Raw genomic sequence first — 16,270 nt, forward strand, 5'->3', positions numbered from 1 at the left:
AGAGGGCATTGTTTTTAAATTGTGGTAAAACACACATAACATGAAATTAAACATCTCAACCTTTTTTTTTTCTTTTTTTGAGACAGAGTTTCACTCTGTCGCCCAGGCTGGAGTGCAGTGGCACAATCTTGGCTCACTGCAACCTCCACTTCCTGGGTTCAAGTGATTCTCCTACCTCAGCCTCCCAAGTAGCTGGGATTACAGGTGCCGCCACCATGCCTGGCTAATTTTTGTATTTTTAGTAGAGGCGGGGTTTCACCATGTTGGCCAGGCTGTTCTCAAACTCCTGACCTCAGGTGATCCACCCGCCTCGGCCTCCCAGAGTGCTGGGATTATAGGCAGAAGCCACCACACTCGACCATCTCAATCATTTTTTTTTTATATGAAGTCTCACTCTTTCACCCAGGCTGGGGTGCAGTGGCACAATCTTGGCTCACTGCAACCTGCGCCTCCCAGGTTCAAGCGATTCTCCTGCCTCACCCTCTAGAGTAGCTGGGATTACAGGCATGTGCCACCATGCCTAGCTAATTTTTGTATTTTTAGTAGAGGCGGGGTTTCACCATGTTGGTCAGGCTGGCATCTCAACCATTTTTAAGTGCAAAGTTTAGTGGCATTAACTACGCTCACAGTGTTGTGCAACCATCAGCACCATCCACCTCCAAAACTCTTTTCATCTTTCATCATCTGTACCCGTCACACAACTCCCATTTCCCTTCCTCCCCTGCTTGGCAGCCACCATTCTTCTCTCTGTTTCTATGAATTTGACTACTCTAGGTGCCTCCTGTAAGTGCACTCATACAGTATCCGTCCCTTTGTGACTTGCTTACTTCACTTAGCATAATGTCCTCAAGCTTCATGCATCTTGTAGCATGTATCAGAATGTCCTTCCTTTTTCAAGGCAGAATAATATTCCCTGTGTTTATTGGATCGCATTTTGTTCATCTATTCAGACACCTGTGTTTCTTCCACCTTTGGGCTGTTGTGGAGGGTGCTGGTTTTGATGGAAGACCAGGGGCTGTTTGGGTGGCTGTCTTGGTGAGACAGCCTCACCATTGCCTTTTGCATGGAGCAGGTCCTTAGTGTTGGATTCCGGAATCAGGGAATCCCAAGGACTTCATAGGCCTGTTTCTTGTCCAGCCCTATGTACAGAAGGACTACAGAAAACAGATGCTTGTTCCAGGGACCCTAGGCGATGCGAGGTACAGGCAGGCTGCCTCAGGGCCGAGGTGCTGTGCAGAATGGGGAGGGCAGCATGCATCCCACTTGGCTGCAGAGTTCTGAGGCCAGGGGCCGCAGATGCTAGAAGACAGAACCCTGGGCACCATCGCTCAGGCCCTCACTGAACGGGGCACTGGCAGGAGCAGTGATGCTCAAGATTTTTAAGGAACTCCTCGAGCAGAGGACACTGATGAAGGTGTGAGGGCAGAAGTTTCTGCAGAGCATCCTGAAAACACACAGGCTGTTGATGATGTGTTAGATACCTCCTGAATACCCCCCAGACAGAATCTGGAATCTATGTGCCTGGGCTAGACAGTGATACTGGGTTAATATCACTCCATCTGTATTTTGCCGCTGGCCAAGTCTGAGCACCTGTGTCCTGTGCTCTCACTGGCCTGGTGGGGTGCCCAGGCTCAAGGGAAGAGGCCTTACCACGTTCCATCGCTAGAGGGCACCCAGCCAATGGGTGGGGAAGTCGTGTGTGGCCCCCCAACCTTCATCCCTTCAGAAATAAAGGATGTTTTTGAGAAGAAGTTGCAAGAGATGAGACAGAATATTCTTGCAAAGCAGGTATTTTATTTAAAGACAGACCATCTTCCAGCATGCAACTTGGAAGACGATCTTTAATGAGCACTCACAGAACAGAGCTGCAGCCACATTCAATGACGAAAGTCCATCCCTTGGGTACTTTCTCCCTCTGGGTCACTCCATCCTGCTCTCTGCCGTCCCAGAGAGATGACCACATCGATTCCAGAGGTGACACCACTCTGAGTCCATTTCTAGGGTCTTTGTTCTATTTGAGCGTTTCATTGTTAAGGTCCAAAACCTTGTCACATGGAGTTTTTAAGATGTCTAGGGATGTCTATTAAGAAAAGCACGGCTGCTTTTCCCAACTGTTCAGAATTCATTCAGTTGAAAAGTTACCCCGCATGAGTTCCTATGCTTGACTTGAAGAGGGAAGGAAAAAATAACACAAAAACAAAACCAAAAATGAAGTGAAAACATGTTCTTCTTGCCTCTTGCTGACTCACTGTTCCATCCGATCAAGACATCTTCCTCCTGGGCCTCCAATTTGGGAGGCTGGGAGACATTGCAGGGTTGCTGGGAGCTGGCCTGGGAGAGGTGGGGTAAGAAGTTCCAAGCAGAGCCTTTGGGAGGCACAGTGATGAGCCTGCTAAGAACTCACCGGAGAGGGCAGGGGCAGGACAGGGCACCTTCCCAAGTAGCTGTGCTCAAGCAACTCTGGTCAGAAGACTTGCCTATCCAGTTCTGCTGTTTACTTGCTGTGTGGCTTTGGGCAAGCCATCCAACCTCTCTGAGCCTCAATGTTTCTCAGCTGTCAAATGGAGAATTCATCATATCCTCATGGGGTTATTGTCAGGATGTGTGAAATAGGACGGTGGATTAAAAGATGTTGTCAATGTGAGTAGTGGGGAGAGCGTACTCCTGTGCTGGTTAGTAAGTTATGTATCATCAATTCCGTAAAAGGGTCTGTCAGGTGGGCTGAGCCACATGTGCTTAGAACAAGTGGGCATTCAAGACGAGTGAATGTTGCACTTTTCAACACACTGTTTTGCTATTGTGTAGGCATAACCTACGCCGCTGATTGGGTTTTTGCTTCATGGCCTGGGCTGGGAGCTGTTCTCTCCTGAGCTGAGCAACCATCTCTCCTGCAGTCTCTGCATAAACAGGACCCAGAGGAGATTTTGCCTTTGTGGTTAGCCTCAGCCCAGCCTGGACAAGCTTAATGCCTTAGAAAGAAATACCCCGCCTCAAAAAGACACCTGCCTCTAAACTGGCTCGAGGCCCATCACCTTCTGCCAGCCATTCCTCTGCAGCTTGAACCCCAGCCTGTCTCAGCCAGCTTTGTGCGTTGAGCAGAACCTTCAGGGTGGAGCCCGCTGACCGCCTTGTTCTTTCTCCTCGGCCTGTCGAGGAAGTCCCAGAAAGCACAGCTGACTTAGGGAAGGTCTGGGAAAAATCTCCCTGCTTTTGGGGGGGCAGGGGCGGGGGATGAGCCAGGGCTGAGGAGGAACTCTGAAGACTCCGTAGATTGCTCTAGACCGCCTCAGACACTCTCGGCACAGCGTGGAGAGGATTTGTGCAAACATTTCCTCTCTGGACCAAGAGGAATGCAAGAGGAGACTGCCTGCGGTGCATCTTGGATGGCTAGAGAGATGTACCCCTACTTGTGAAGGTGCACGAGGAAGATGAAGCTGGGATCAAGCAGGGCAGGGCCTGGGAGAGGAAGCGTGGGACTTCTGCCTGGCGTCCCCGAGCTGCCCATGGGCATCCCTGCCCGCTGGGGGACCAGTCCTCTCTCCTTCCACAGGAAGTGCTCTCTCTGGGCCCCTGGGAGGCCTTTCCTCACCCTGGTCCTGCTGGTTTCCATCAAGCAAGTAAGAGCAGTTCATTATTATTATTATTATTATTATTATTATCAGTTGTATTTCCTGATTTTTTTTAAAGAAGCAATTTAGGCCTCATGTAAGAAATTTGGAAAAGAGAAAACAGTATTAAGAAAATAATGAACCACCATAATCCTAGCATTCAAAGGTAATCACTGTTCATGTTTTGGCATATTGTCCTCAAACCTTTTCTCTGTGCATTTTTTTTTCCAACAGCTGATATTAGGAAGCATAAAACATGTTGTGTCCTGGTCCCCCCAACCAGCCCCGCATCATATTATAAGCATTTCCCCATGTCAATGTGAATTCTGCAAATAGCATTTACAATTGCTGCATATATCCTTCTGTTTGTCTTCAGTATTCTCCCAGCTTTGAGTATTTAGGTTGAGCAAATCCATTTTTATTTTTCCTTTCATTTCCCTTCTGTTTCCTTTTTCCTTTCCATTACAAAAATATAGAACGCTAATTGTTTTTTTAAAATACAGTTCAAAGAAGTGAAATGCAAACTACAAATCACTCTACTTCCAACAGCTAGAGATCACCCTCATTCACATTTGGGGGGTTATACTTCCAGACTTTTTTTCTACCATTGTTTACATACCGTTTTTTGTTTGTTGGTTTGTTTGTTTGTTTTTTGAGATGGGGTCTTGCTCTGTCGCCCAGGCCGAAGTGCAGTGGCGAGATCTTGGCTCACTGCAATCTCTGCCTCCCGGGTTCAAGTGATTTTCCTGCCTCAGCCTCCTGAGTAGCTGGGATTACAGGCACGTGCCACCACCCAGCTAATTTTTGTATTTTAGTAGATACGGGGTTTCACCATGTTGGCCAGGCTGGTCTCAAACTCCTGACCTCAAGTGATCTACCCGCCTTGGCCTCCCAAAGTGCTGAGATTACAGGCATGAGCCACCGTACCAGGCCTACATACAGTTTTTTTTTTTTTAAACAAACACAGGCACATACTATAAATATTATTTTGTAATCTGCTTTCTTCATAACAAAATACACTAATAACACAGCTGACATCACTACGGAGCACTTGCTCTGCACTGGGTTGAGTGCCAGGTGCCCCCCATTCCTCATATTATCTCCTTCTGTGTTCTCAGCAACCCTATAGACTGAGGTTCTCTTGTCAATCCCCTTTTAAACTGAGTCTCGGAGAAGTTGAGCAACATTCGTCCATGTCAGTAAATGTAGATCCATGGTATGATATCTAAGGGCTTTAAGGATTGATTATAATGTATTTAACTATCCTGTATAGTTGGGCATGCTGGGAGCTTGCTTTATTCTATCCAAGAAGATTAGGCCTTTGTCCTCTTTCCAAGTTTCCATTTGGATACTGGGCTATGGGCAGTATAAAAGGATGATGGGAAGGAACCCCAATTCCACTTGTCTGAGTAAAGAAAGTAGCTTAAGGAATGGCTCAGGCCGGGCACGGTAGCTCACACCTGTAACCCAAACACTTTGGGAGGCCGAGGTGGGCAGATCACAAAGTCAGGAGTTCAAGTCCAGCCTGGCCAACGTGGTGAAACCCCGTCTGTACTAAAAAATACAAAAATTATCTGGGCATGGTGATGTGTGCCTGTAATGCCAGTTACTTGGGAGGCTGAGGCAGGAGAATTGCTTGAACTGGGAGGTGGAGGTTGCAGTGAGCCAAGATCACGCCATCACACTCCTGCCTGGGCAGTAGAGTGAGGATCTGTTTCAAAAAAAAAAAAAGGAATGGCTGTCTTCCTCCTTTGTTCCACTGGCAGGGTGAGTCCCTGTTCATGTTCATGGTCTTGGAATTCTAAACCCCTCCAGCCCCCATGTAGGGCAGGCTGTGGTACCAGGTCTCATGAGGGTTCACCTCAGGCTTTTTTGCTGCAAGCCTGGGACTAGAGAGGCAGAGAACCCCTGCCAGATTTCCTATATCCAGGATCCCCTAGAGGCTGCCTTCAGGCCCTCATGGATTTTAAATGTGAGCCCAATCAACGGTTTCATGGAATTCTTGCCATCATGGCAGCCTCTCCCCGAGTGACCAGAACATCCTTAAGGCAGGTGGCCCTGGCCTGCCTCTGGTCCCAGGACTTCCGTGTGTTAGTGGTGGGGCCACTTGGTGGGAGGGTTGATTCAGAACACTCATCCTTGCTTCCATTCTCTGGACATCTCATATCAACACTGAGTGAGTGTATCCAGCTTATCATGTAGTTTTGTTCACAAATGTGGACTGCTGACCACATGCCAAGCCCTAAGACAGCGCTCAGGATATTATCATAAAATGCTTCCTCGCACATCATCTTACTTAGTCCTCAAAACGAGCCTCTGAGAAGAGTGTTATTACTGAGCCCCTTTTACAGATGGGCAAATTAAACTTCAGAGGAGTTTAATGGTTGCCTTCGATGCTGTAGCTCCTGAGCACTGGAGCCGTTATGCCTACCTGGGGTGTTTGAAGCCCTGTGTTTTTTCTTCCAGAGTGCTCTTGGGAGTTGTTGATGTATGAATATTTATGTTACAACAGCGGAATCTGCAAAGCCTCAGGCCAGCTTACCAGGCTGAGAAAGCCACACCTTGGCCCTTTCAGTCTGGTATTTTTATAATCAATAACATGTCTGCTGGCAGCATCTGCTTCCACTCTCTGCCACCCAGTCTGCGTTTTCAGAGCCTTTCTGGCTGTCTGTCCTCCGGGTGTGTCTGTAATTCTGATGACCTTACTCTTGGTTCTCCATCTTAACCCCATATTCCTTTTCTAGATGTTTATATTACAAGGCTTTGTGAAGACTTTCATGATGAATTCTGCTCATAGCCTCTTTCCCTGCATGGAATATAAATGACTGTGGTGTGTGTTCTGGCAGGAAGTCTTCAAAAAATTCACTTAATGAGAAATTCTCAAGGATAGTTTAGTTTCTAAATTCAAGCAGGGAAGTAGTGTTATCCCCACACCACTCTCCCCCACACTCATTTAAGTTATTTAACAGTTGCTTTGGCATCAAAAATATAAACTATCTAAGGATTTTTGAGAAGTACATTGTGGCCCTTTTATACGTGGGTGGCAGGAGGGTAAAATGGTGCATATTTAAAATTTTTAATTTTTTTTTTTTTTTTTTTTTTTGGTGAGGGTAGACAGTTTGGCAATCAAAAACCTTTAAAATTATGTGTTTCTGTGACCCAGAAATTCAAATTCAAATAATTTGAATAAATAAAAATGTGCTCTCAAATGTTCAACTATGAGGACTTTAATCACAGCATCATTTATGTCAGCAAACATCTTAAAACAACATAGACATTCAACGCTAGAAGATTTAAAAACTAAATTATATCACATTTTTTCATAGAATGTTATGTAGCTGTTAAAATGATGCTTTACTTCATTTATTATTTATTTCTTGAAATGGAAATATATTCACAATATGGGTCTTCTAATGAAACATAAAAGGCTTTGAAACAATATTATTCCCTTTGAAGTCACAATAAAAAAGAAAAGAAAGACAATGAATATGTCTTTCATTCACAGAGAGAAGAATCTGGAAGTAGACGGTAATTTCTGAGTAATGAGATGATAATTTCACCTTCTCCCCTTTTTGCATAGCTGTGATTTCTATTTCATCTACAGTGAAGTGTATTCCTTCTCTAACAAAGAAAACCAGATTTATTTAAAGAGAATCAGTATAAGGATTTTTCTTTCCTTTTCCTTAATCCCTTCTCGGCCAAGTTCGTTGCTGATGCTGGTTGCCTATGCAAGGGAAGAGGAATAAAGGTCAAGCTGGACTTTTCCAGTTGGAAAAAAATTCACCCGTATATCTTCCTTCCTCATGACTTTGGGATTCTGGCTGTGATTGAACTTGGATGTACCCCTTGTGTTTTTTATGTCTTTAGGGAAAGGACTGGGAAGACAGTCTGAGTTTGTCCAGCTCCCCTAGACTGACAAAATTCAGTACTTTTTAGTTTTAGTTTGTTTTTTTGCTTTTGACTATGGCCATTGGCCATGGCAAAGAATGGAGGATAGGGGAACATTACTCCAGACACTGATTTTATTGTCTCTTCCTTAATCAGGTCCCGGAGAGGTCCCTGGGGTCATAAATAGTACTTTGCCCACCAGTGGATCTTACACTGATGACTTGGAGGATTCTAGAAGCTTATTATTTGGTTAGCAACTCATCTGCTGAATTTGTAAAAATGATTTAGAGTCAGTTATGGTGCCATTAAAGATGTTTACTTCTTTAAACAATATGTTAATAATTTACATGCTTCCTCTTGGGCCATAACTCAGAGAAAGATATTAATAGAGATTCCAAACTCATAGGAAACTGAAATCAAGGGATAAATGCCAATTATTGTATCATTATTATTACTTATTGGATAATCGCATGGTTCTCAAACTGTGTGCTTGTATACCCCAGGGCACCACTGTGAACTCACAGGGGTGCTATGAGATATTTTAATTTTTCAAGAGAAGTACAGTGATATGTAGCATTTTCCAGACACTATGCAAACTACTAGCTTAAGGTATTCATGGTGTTGACATTAGATCTCACCTCCTCCCTTTTGATGACGTTGTTTCTTTGCAAAGCTGGGTTTTCCACAGGTCCTACGACTAAAAAGCAAGTATAGCACAAAAATCAGTGTGGAACAGGAAATAAAGGTGGTGGCATCCGATCTGATCCTAAAGCTTGAGAAGTTGTGCAATGCACAGCAGGCACTAAGCTGTTAAGGCGTAAATATTTATTAAGTTGTTTGGACTTACTTACTTAATAAGTGGGGCTTTAGATATATCTTTTGGCCTAGAAGTGCTATGGAAAAATTACTGAGTCAATAAGTTTGGGAACTGCTGTTCTAATGATGACCACACTAGCTCTTCTTCAAAAAGTTGGCTGTGTAATTGTTGCTGCACTCCCTACTGGTATACCAGTCCTACCTCATTCTTTTGGGATAACTCTAAATCTACCTGGCCCTAGAAAGCATTTGAGCTTGTTGCCCCTTGTGAGAAGAGAGAAAATCTTAAAGCCAACTGATTAACTGGGTGATCTTAGTCCAGATCATTTATTGAACCCTTCCTCATCCTCCATCCCACAAGTGAGCCTCTGAAAATGAAGGACAGCAAGAGCATTAACTCCCGCCCTGTGCTGGGGGCTTGTATTCAGAGATGAAAGACACATCTCAGTCCTCAAGGAGCTTATGGGGTAGGGAGGAAGATGGATAAGTGGCCCACCAATGACATTGTAGTGTGATGGGCCATAGGGATGGGTCATGCAGGGGAAGGGTGACAAGCTCAAGACTCAGGGAGACAAGTGGTTAAGTGTGGCCAAGGGTCTCTAGGCTTGAGTTGGGCCTTGAAGGATGAATAGGAGTTCACCAGGTGAAAATGAGGGCAGAAACGAGTGCCAATGGGAAGTGCAAGGATGAGAAGTCATGAAGGAGCACGACTTGGGACAAGGATGGCTGAGATGCTAAATCCTGAGGCCACAGGCCTTAAGGGGAAGACTGTAGGGAGGAGAGCCCTGTGCTCAGCTCTGTCCTGTTCTCCTGTCACTGTGGAGCAGTGTGGAGGGTGGATGGTGGCACCAGGCCAGAGGAGGAAAGGGAAGACAGGGTTGGATAGGAGAGACGTTAAGGAGGTGGGGTCGATGGAACCTGGACAAGGGGAAGGGAGTTGCCGCAGATGACTCCTGGTTTCAGGTTTGTAATGGAGAAAACTGAGCCACACAGGGCAGAAACTCATAGGGAAGCCAAGGACGACAGACCAGAATGCCCTTGGTCTTGCATGCCAGCCAGTTATATAGCTGCCGTCTCTGGAGCAGATTCTAAGTCCTTTTTAGGGCAGGGACTGTGTCTCACTCATCTCTGTATCCTCTTTAATTCCTCCTTAACACAAGGCCTGGCCCACAACAGGTGCCTGATGGACAATAGAAGACAAAGCCCCTTTTAAAATCAAAAGAAAGCCAGGCATGGTGGCTCATGGCTGTAATCCCAGCACTTTGAGAGGCCAAGACAGGAGGATTGTTTGAGCCCAGGAATTTGAGGCCAGCCTGGGGAACATGGCAAAATCCTGTCTCTACAAAACAATACAAAAATTGGCCGAGCGTGGTGGCATGTGCCTGTAGTCCCAGCTACTCAGGATGCTGAGGTGTGAGGATCACTTGAACCTGGGAGGCGGGGGTTGCAGTGAGCTGAGATTGTCCCATCACACTCCAGCCTGGGCAACAGAGTGAGGAGACCCTATCTCAAAAAAGTAAATAAATAAAATAAAAATAAAATCAAAAGAAGTGGTACAGGTACACAACTAGAAGCTGTTACACAGCCCAGTTATCTGGAAAGCCCAAAATGTGCTGTATTTTCAAGGTTGAATGGCATGAAATAGTCAATATTAGAAAAGGAAAAAATCCCAAGTCCTCAGTAGCTGGAGTAGGTCTCTCAGACACTTCTCTTTGTACTGAACCCACTTCCGAATTGACTTCTCAAGAATAGATCTGGGCCAGGCACAGTGGCTCAAGCCTGTAACCCCAGCACTTTGGGAGGCCGAGGTGGGCAGATCACAAGGTCAGGAGATCAAGACCATCCTGGCCAATATGGTGAAACCCCATCTCTACTAAAAGTACAAAAAAATTAGCTGAGCATGGTGGTGCACACCTGTAGTCCCAGCTACTCGGAGAGGCTGAGGCAGGAGAATTGCCTGAACCCAGGGGGTGGAGGTTGCAGTGAGTCAAGATTGCGCCACTGCACTCCAGCCTGGTGACAGATTAAGACTCCGTCTAAAAAAAAAAAAAGAAAAGAAAAGATCCTATAACCTGAGCAGAAAAAATCATGGTCACCTCCAGAGCAGAGAATCTTGTCTACTCAGAGCCTTTGAGCCTTTGACTTTGGACCTGCAGACACCTGGGCGATGCAGGCTTCTGCAATCCTCTGGCCCTTCTGTCACATTGTTGTGTCTTAGTGTGATGCGTCTCTCTTTGGGATCTACATAGTCTTAGAAGCATGCGACTATTCATGTGGGAGGATGCAAAAGTTTAGGATAAGAATATTGCGTACTCTTGAAATGTCAACTTCACTTAAAGGTTTTTAATTTTTTTCATATTTGTATTAAAGCCAATATGATTAGATTATGGAGTGAATGTAAAATTTGTATGTACTCTTAAGATAGAACATAAGATGCCGAAGAAATGCTGTTTCTTTGCTGTGGGCCATTGTGGGCACTTCAGTGGGAAGGTTGGAGAATCATAGTGTGAAGTGACAACAAGGCCACATCTGTGCTTGGTCACTGGGGGTGACCATGTTTTTGTTTGCTCAGGTTACAGGATCCCTCCTTGAGGAAACGACTCGGAAGTGGGCTCAGTACAAACAGGCATGTCTGAGAGACTTACTCAAGGAACCTTCTGGTAAGCATGTGTATTAGTTATCCATGGCTGTGTAACAAATTGCCCCAAAGCTTAGCAGCTCAAAACAATAACCAGTCATTTATTACCTCTGATAGTTTCTGTGGGTGAGGAATTCAGACAGGGCACACTGGGGATGGCTGGTTTCTGCTCTGTAACGTCTGGAGTTTAGCTGGAAGACTCCCATGGCCGCTACACTTGGCTGGGGCTTCCATACAGCATGATGGTGGGGTCTCTAAGGGCCTGCCTGACCAGAGGCCAGATTGCCTTTTACGACTTGTTCTTGGAAGTCATACAAGATCACTTCGGCCATGTTCAACTGGTCAGACAGCTACAAAGCTCTACTCAGGCTAACGGTACAGAAACACAGACCCCATGCCCCAGTGTAAGGAAACATATGAAACCACATGTACGTGGATGTGGCCATCTTTGATAAAAGCCATCTGCCATGGCACACTCATCACCTGATCATATGACATGATTATCTGCTGTAGATTAGCCTGGGAATCTGTTAAAGGAATGTGGCAGGGGGAGGGGGGGGTCTCCTATCTCCCAGGGTGTTAACTAAATTTGAATAGTAACATTTCTCTTATCCAAGCCTACACTAAGTTCAGAACATTCTAGCGAATATGTAATTGCTGTCTGCAGGCTGACTCTTCGGGTGCAGCCACGTGCACCGTGCCCACCTCCAAAAGAAAAAAAAGAAGAAAGTACCTTGGCCCGTTGCCTCCGAGCCCACTGAGGACAATCCCTGGCTCCAGCTGCTTTCAGATCATTTTATTCAGAGGCCTTGAGATTGACAGGACACTGTGAACTCTCCCTGTCTTTCTTTACCCAAAGGCAGTCCCAGGCTTCAAGCCCTTCCCAGCTCCCTTTGAAGACCTCATGGACCCAGGCAGGTGGTAGTCAAGCCTTGAGATCAGCTGCAGGAACCACCTCTCGCTTTGAAGAACACTGCTTTCTGAGGTCAAGGTAAGGCAGGCCTTCATCCAGAGCCATGCCATGCATAGCTCAGGTGAGCACTGCCTTACCCAGACCAGGTGCTGACACCTGGCAGCCAGGTCCTGACACCTGGCAGCCAGGTCGACATGGTGTCCCATGCCAGCTCATAACCTAGCACCATGGTGTTTCTAAGATTTCAATGCCAGAAACCTGGCCTTTTTTTTAATTTTTTTTTTTTTTTTTTTTTTTGAGACAGAGTCTCTCTCTGTTGCCAGGCTGGAGTACAATGGCGTGATCTCAGCTCACTGCAACCTCCAACTCCCTGGTTCAAGCGATTCTCCTGCCTCAGCCTCCTGAGTAGCTGGGATTACAGGCACCCGCCACCACTCCCGGCTAATTTTTGTATTTTTAGTAGAGACGAGGTTTCACCATGTTGGCCAGGATGGTCTCGATCCCATGACCTCGTGATCCAGAACCCTGGCCATTTTAGCCTAATAAGGAGCAGATGGTGGAGAATGATGCTTGGCTTCCAGGAGTCAGGAGCCTGCAATATTAGAAGTTTGGGACCTAGTCTGAAATACTTCCATTTGATTCTGGGAGGCCCATAAAGCAGAGTTTTAAGGTTGTTGCTTCCCATTGCCAAACACCAGGGTAAATCATCCCCTGAGATGGTCCAAGTATCTAATAATGATCATTGAATTAGTGCTCAAATGGAGAGATATGGCAAATGGAGAGATATGACTATATAGTACTTGTGTTGGTTATGTGTGACCAAGGACCTCGATCTTGATCCTCCTTATTTCACTGGTCATTTTGCACATTCACAGAGTAAGTGTGCCCTGGGATCTAACTGGTGAAGGTTTGATGATTATTTAGCTGATTGTGGAACATAAGGCACTGGCTCAGCCTCCAAGTGTCCTCCTGTCCCCAAGTTTCTGTGAAAGTTTAGTTCATGTCGGTGGCTGGGTATGGTGGCTCACACCTGTAATCCCAGCACTTTGGGAGGCCGAGGTGGGCAGATCACTTGAGGTCAGGAGATCAAGACCAGCCTGGCCAACATAGTGAAACCCTGTCTCTACTAAAAATACAAAAATTAGCTGGGCATGGTGGCACATGCCTGTAGTCCTAGCTACTCGGGAGGCTGAGGCAGGAGAGTCGCTTGAGCCTGGGACGTGGGGGTTGCAGTGAGCCGAGATCACGCCATTGTACTCCAGCCTGGGCAATAGAGTGAGACTCCATCTCTAAAAAAAAAAAAGAAAGAAAGAAAGTTTAGTTCATGTCAAATAAAGCAAAATCAGCATGATGTGTACACTGACGTAATTGATCAGAGGTCAAGTTGGGCAGACGAATGCACATTGTTTGGGACTGCATTCAGCATTCCTGTGGTCCCCAAATCATTCCCCATCCTTGACTTATCTAGAGACTGGGACACCCGTGCTGGTTTCTGCACTGGTTACACCAGCTTCCAGTGCCAGGAAGGTGGGCTCCCACGGTGCCTCTTCCTCCATCAGTGGCATCCCTGTGCTGAAACACTGATGTTCATCAGACTCTTCTTCTCTCTGTAGGCATATTTTGTAACGGGACATTTGATCAGTATGTGTGTTGGCCTCATTCTTCTCCTGGAAATGTCTCTGTACCCTGCCCTTCATACTTACCTTGGTGGAGTGAAGGTAATAAGTCTTATTTTTACCAATTTTCCCCAACCAAGTGCTTTTCTGAAGTCCTCTTCCCTCACAAACAGCCCGTCTAAGCTCTCAGTAATACATCTTCCTTCTGTAATTTTTCTATTACTGGATGTTCCATTTATTTTTATGTATGTATGTATATATTTATTTTTATTTATCTTTGTGGTTACATAGTAGGTGTATATATTTGTGGGGTACATGAGATGTTTTGATACAGGCATGCAATGTGAATAGGCATAGAGAATGGGATATCCGTCCCCTCAAGCATTTATCTTTTCATTTACAAACAATCCAATTACACTCCTTATTTCAAAATGGACTATTAAGTTATTATTATTATTATTATTATTACTACTATTATATATATTTTTTGAGATGGAATCTCACTCTGTCACCCAGGCTGGAGTGCTGTGGTGCGATCTCAGCTCACTGCAACCTCCCAGGTTCAAGCGATTCTCCTGCCTCAGCCTCCCCAGTAGCTGGGACTACAGGCACCCACCACCACCACACTCGGCTAATTTTTTTATATTTTTAGTAGAGACGGGATTTCACCGTGTTAGCCAGGATGGTCTCAATCTCCTGACCTCAGGTGATCCACCCGCCTCAGCCTCCCAAAGTGCTGGGATTACAGGCGTGAGCACCGCGCCTGGCCGATTAAGTTATTATTGACTATCATCACCAGTTGTGCTATCAAAGAGTAGGTCTTATTCATTCTTTCTATTTTTTGTACCCATCATCCCTCCCCACCTCCACTGTCCCAGCCGCCCACTACCCTTCCCAGCTTCTGGCAACCATCCTTCTACTCTCTATATCCATGAGTTCAATTGTTTTGATTTTTAGATCTTACAAATAAGTAGCTCTCCTACTTTGAAGCTTCTAGAGTACAGATCCAGCAGCCACTAAATTTGCAGCAGTGGGGGTAAGAATGGCCCTTGTCATGGAGAAGAGAAACAGGTGGAGGAGAAAGATTGGGATGCTAACCTCCACACAATTTTTGACTTGTTAGACGGGGAGGAAGGATTTTCAAAGTACCCTTTGCATTCACATCGAAAGGAGGTGCCAATCGGTTAGTGTGTTAAACTCCCATGGGACTTGGACGGAGAATTTAACCACTTAGCTTGCTCTGATGCTGTTTCAAGGAAGTAAACATTACTTAGATACCCAGGATAATATCCCATCCCTACCAGCCCCAGAAGCCCGATCTCTTGGTTATTTTATTCTGGAAGAGGAGAGAGGTGATTACTGGTTAGATTCCTATTGCCTTTGACCACAGACCACCGGCAAATGTAAGGACAACTAAAACTATTCTCAGGAAACATAAATGGTTACAAGCTCCAAGCAAAACAAGGTGAGAACCAGCTTCTGAGAGGGTAAGAGGATAGCCTTTTGTATTTAATTTCAGCCCGATAAATCATCCCATCGTGCAACTTTGGTTTCAATGTTTTGAGCCTCTAGAGCAGAGAGAGAGTGTTTAGAAGGAAGATACATTTCTGGGTGGGAGAGTTAGTGACCTATTTTATGGAAGTGTTCTCTGATGAAATCCAGTTGGAATCAGCCCCAGAAGCATGAGAATGTGAGATTTTAGGGAGGGTGGAAGAGATAACTTGCTGGATGGGAGGGCTCTGAATGACTCAGGCACAGTACCCCTGGGAGCAGCTCAGTGAGGGAAAAGAGCACTGGGTGTGGAGTCAGGAGCCCCGAGGTCAGACCCAGTCCCTCTATTTTACACTTTGGAGACTTTGGGCAAATTCCCACAGCCCCCTGAGCTTCCACTTCCTCATCCATGAAGGGAAGGAGAGTTGCTAATTCTGCAGGTCACTCAGAGGAGTCAATGAGAAGGCACTCACAGGGTGCGTCGCAGAGTTGCCGCTCGGTCCGCGGGAGCTGAAGCTGAATCCAGGGAGGAGCCCCTTGGATTCCTTCAAGTCTTGAGGCCCCAAACACCTGGACTTCTCAGTAGCATGTGGAGCCGATCCCTAGTTCTCTGCTCACTGTCTGTCTACCTGTCCTTTTCCAAGAGCTAAAAACACAGATCCATTCCACTGTAAGAGAAAATGAAGTGTTCAAAAAGCCACATTTACAAAGAAGTTAAATTAAAGCCTCTTTAAAAAAAAAAAAAAGGTTTTGGGCTTCTGGAATGTGAAGGGAGTGTGATTTGCAAAAGGTGGGAAGTTACTCTTCCACCCGCCATTCTGTGCATTAAATCTTTAGAATCCAAATGGATCCCTGCAGCGAAAAGAGAATGTGGAGACCGTGGAAGGGCGCAGAGAAGAACATGTGCAAATGCACAGAGTGGAGGAGAGTCCCTGTGAGATGGGAGAGAGGAATGAGCATGGTAATATCAGAAGAGGGAATGCCTGGCGCCTGTAGTCCCAGCTACTCGCGAGGCTGAGGCAGGAGAATGGCGTGAACCCTGGAGGCGGAGCTTGCAGTGAGCCCAGATTGCACCACTGAGCGCCTGATGGCCAACAGAAGCTGTAACCGACGACTGAGGCTGGGGGCTGATGACGAAGGAAGCTGGGTGTTAGTCACTAGGGTTTCAAGCTTTCTTCTGTAAAGGAAGATTATGTGGAGTCCCAGAAGGTGTTAAGGCATAAAAATGGAGCACAAGTTGTAGTCTGGGAGAATGACGTTGAGAGCATGTAGCTATTGGACTGAGGAATGGAGGAACCAG

The 16,270-nt window shown here is 45.8% G+C and overlaps 1 protein-coding gene across 1 annotated transcript in view; it reads left to right on the top strand.

Annotated features, from left to right (window-relative positions):
- The first annotated feature begins 3,288 nt into the window (after positions 1-3,288).
- GLP2R (glucagon like peptide 2 receptor) overlaps positions 3,289-16,270 on the top strand; it is a 67,198-nt gene continuing 54,216 nt past the window's right edge. Inside the window, exons 1-3 of the mRNA XM_054459125.2 lie at positions 3,289-3,617; positions 10,885-10,972; positions 13,477-13,581. Of these exons, the coding sequence (XP_054315100.2) occupies positions 3,429-3,617; positions 10,885-10,972; positions 13,477-13,581 (382 nt within the window). The 5' untranslated portion in view covers positions 3,289-3,428. The remainder of the gene's footprint in view (positions 3,618-10,884; positions 10,973-13,476; positions 13,582-16,270) is intronic.

Source organism: Pongo pygmaeus, chromosome 19 (assembly GCF_028885625.2).
Source record: "Pongo pygmaeus isolate AG05252 chromosome 19, NHGRI_mPonPyg2-v2.0_pri, whole genome shotgun sequence".
Classification (NCBI taxonomy): domain Eukaryota; kingdom Metazoa; phylum Chordata; class Mammalia; order Primates; family Hominidae; genus Pongo; species Pongo pygmaeus.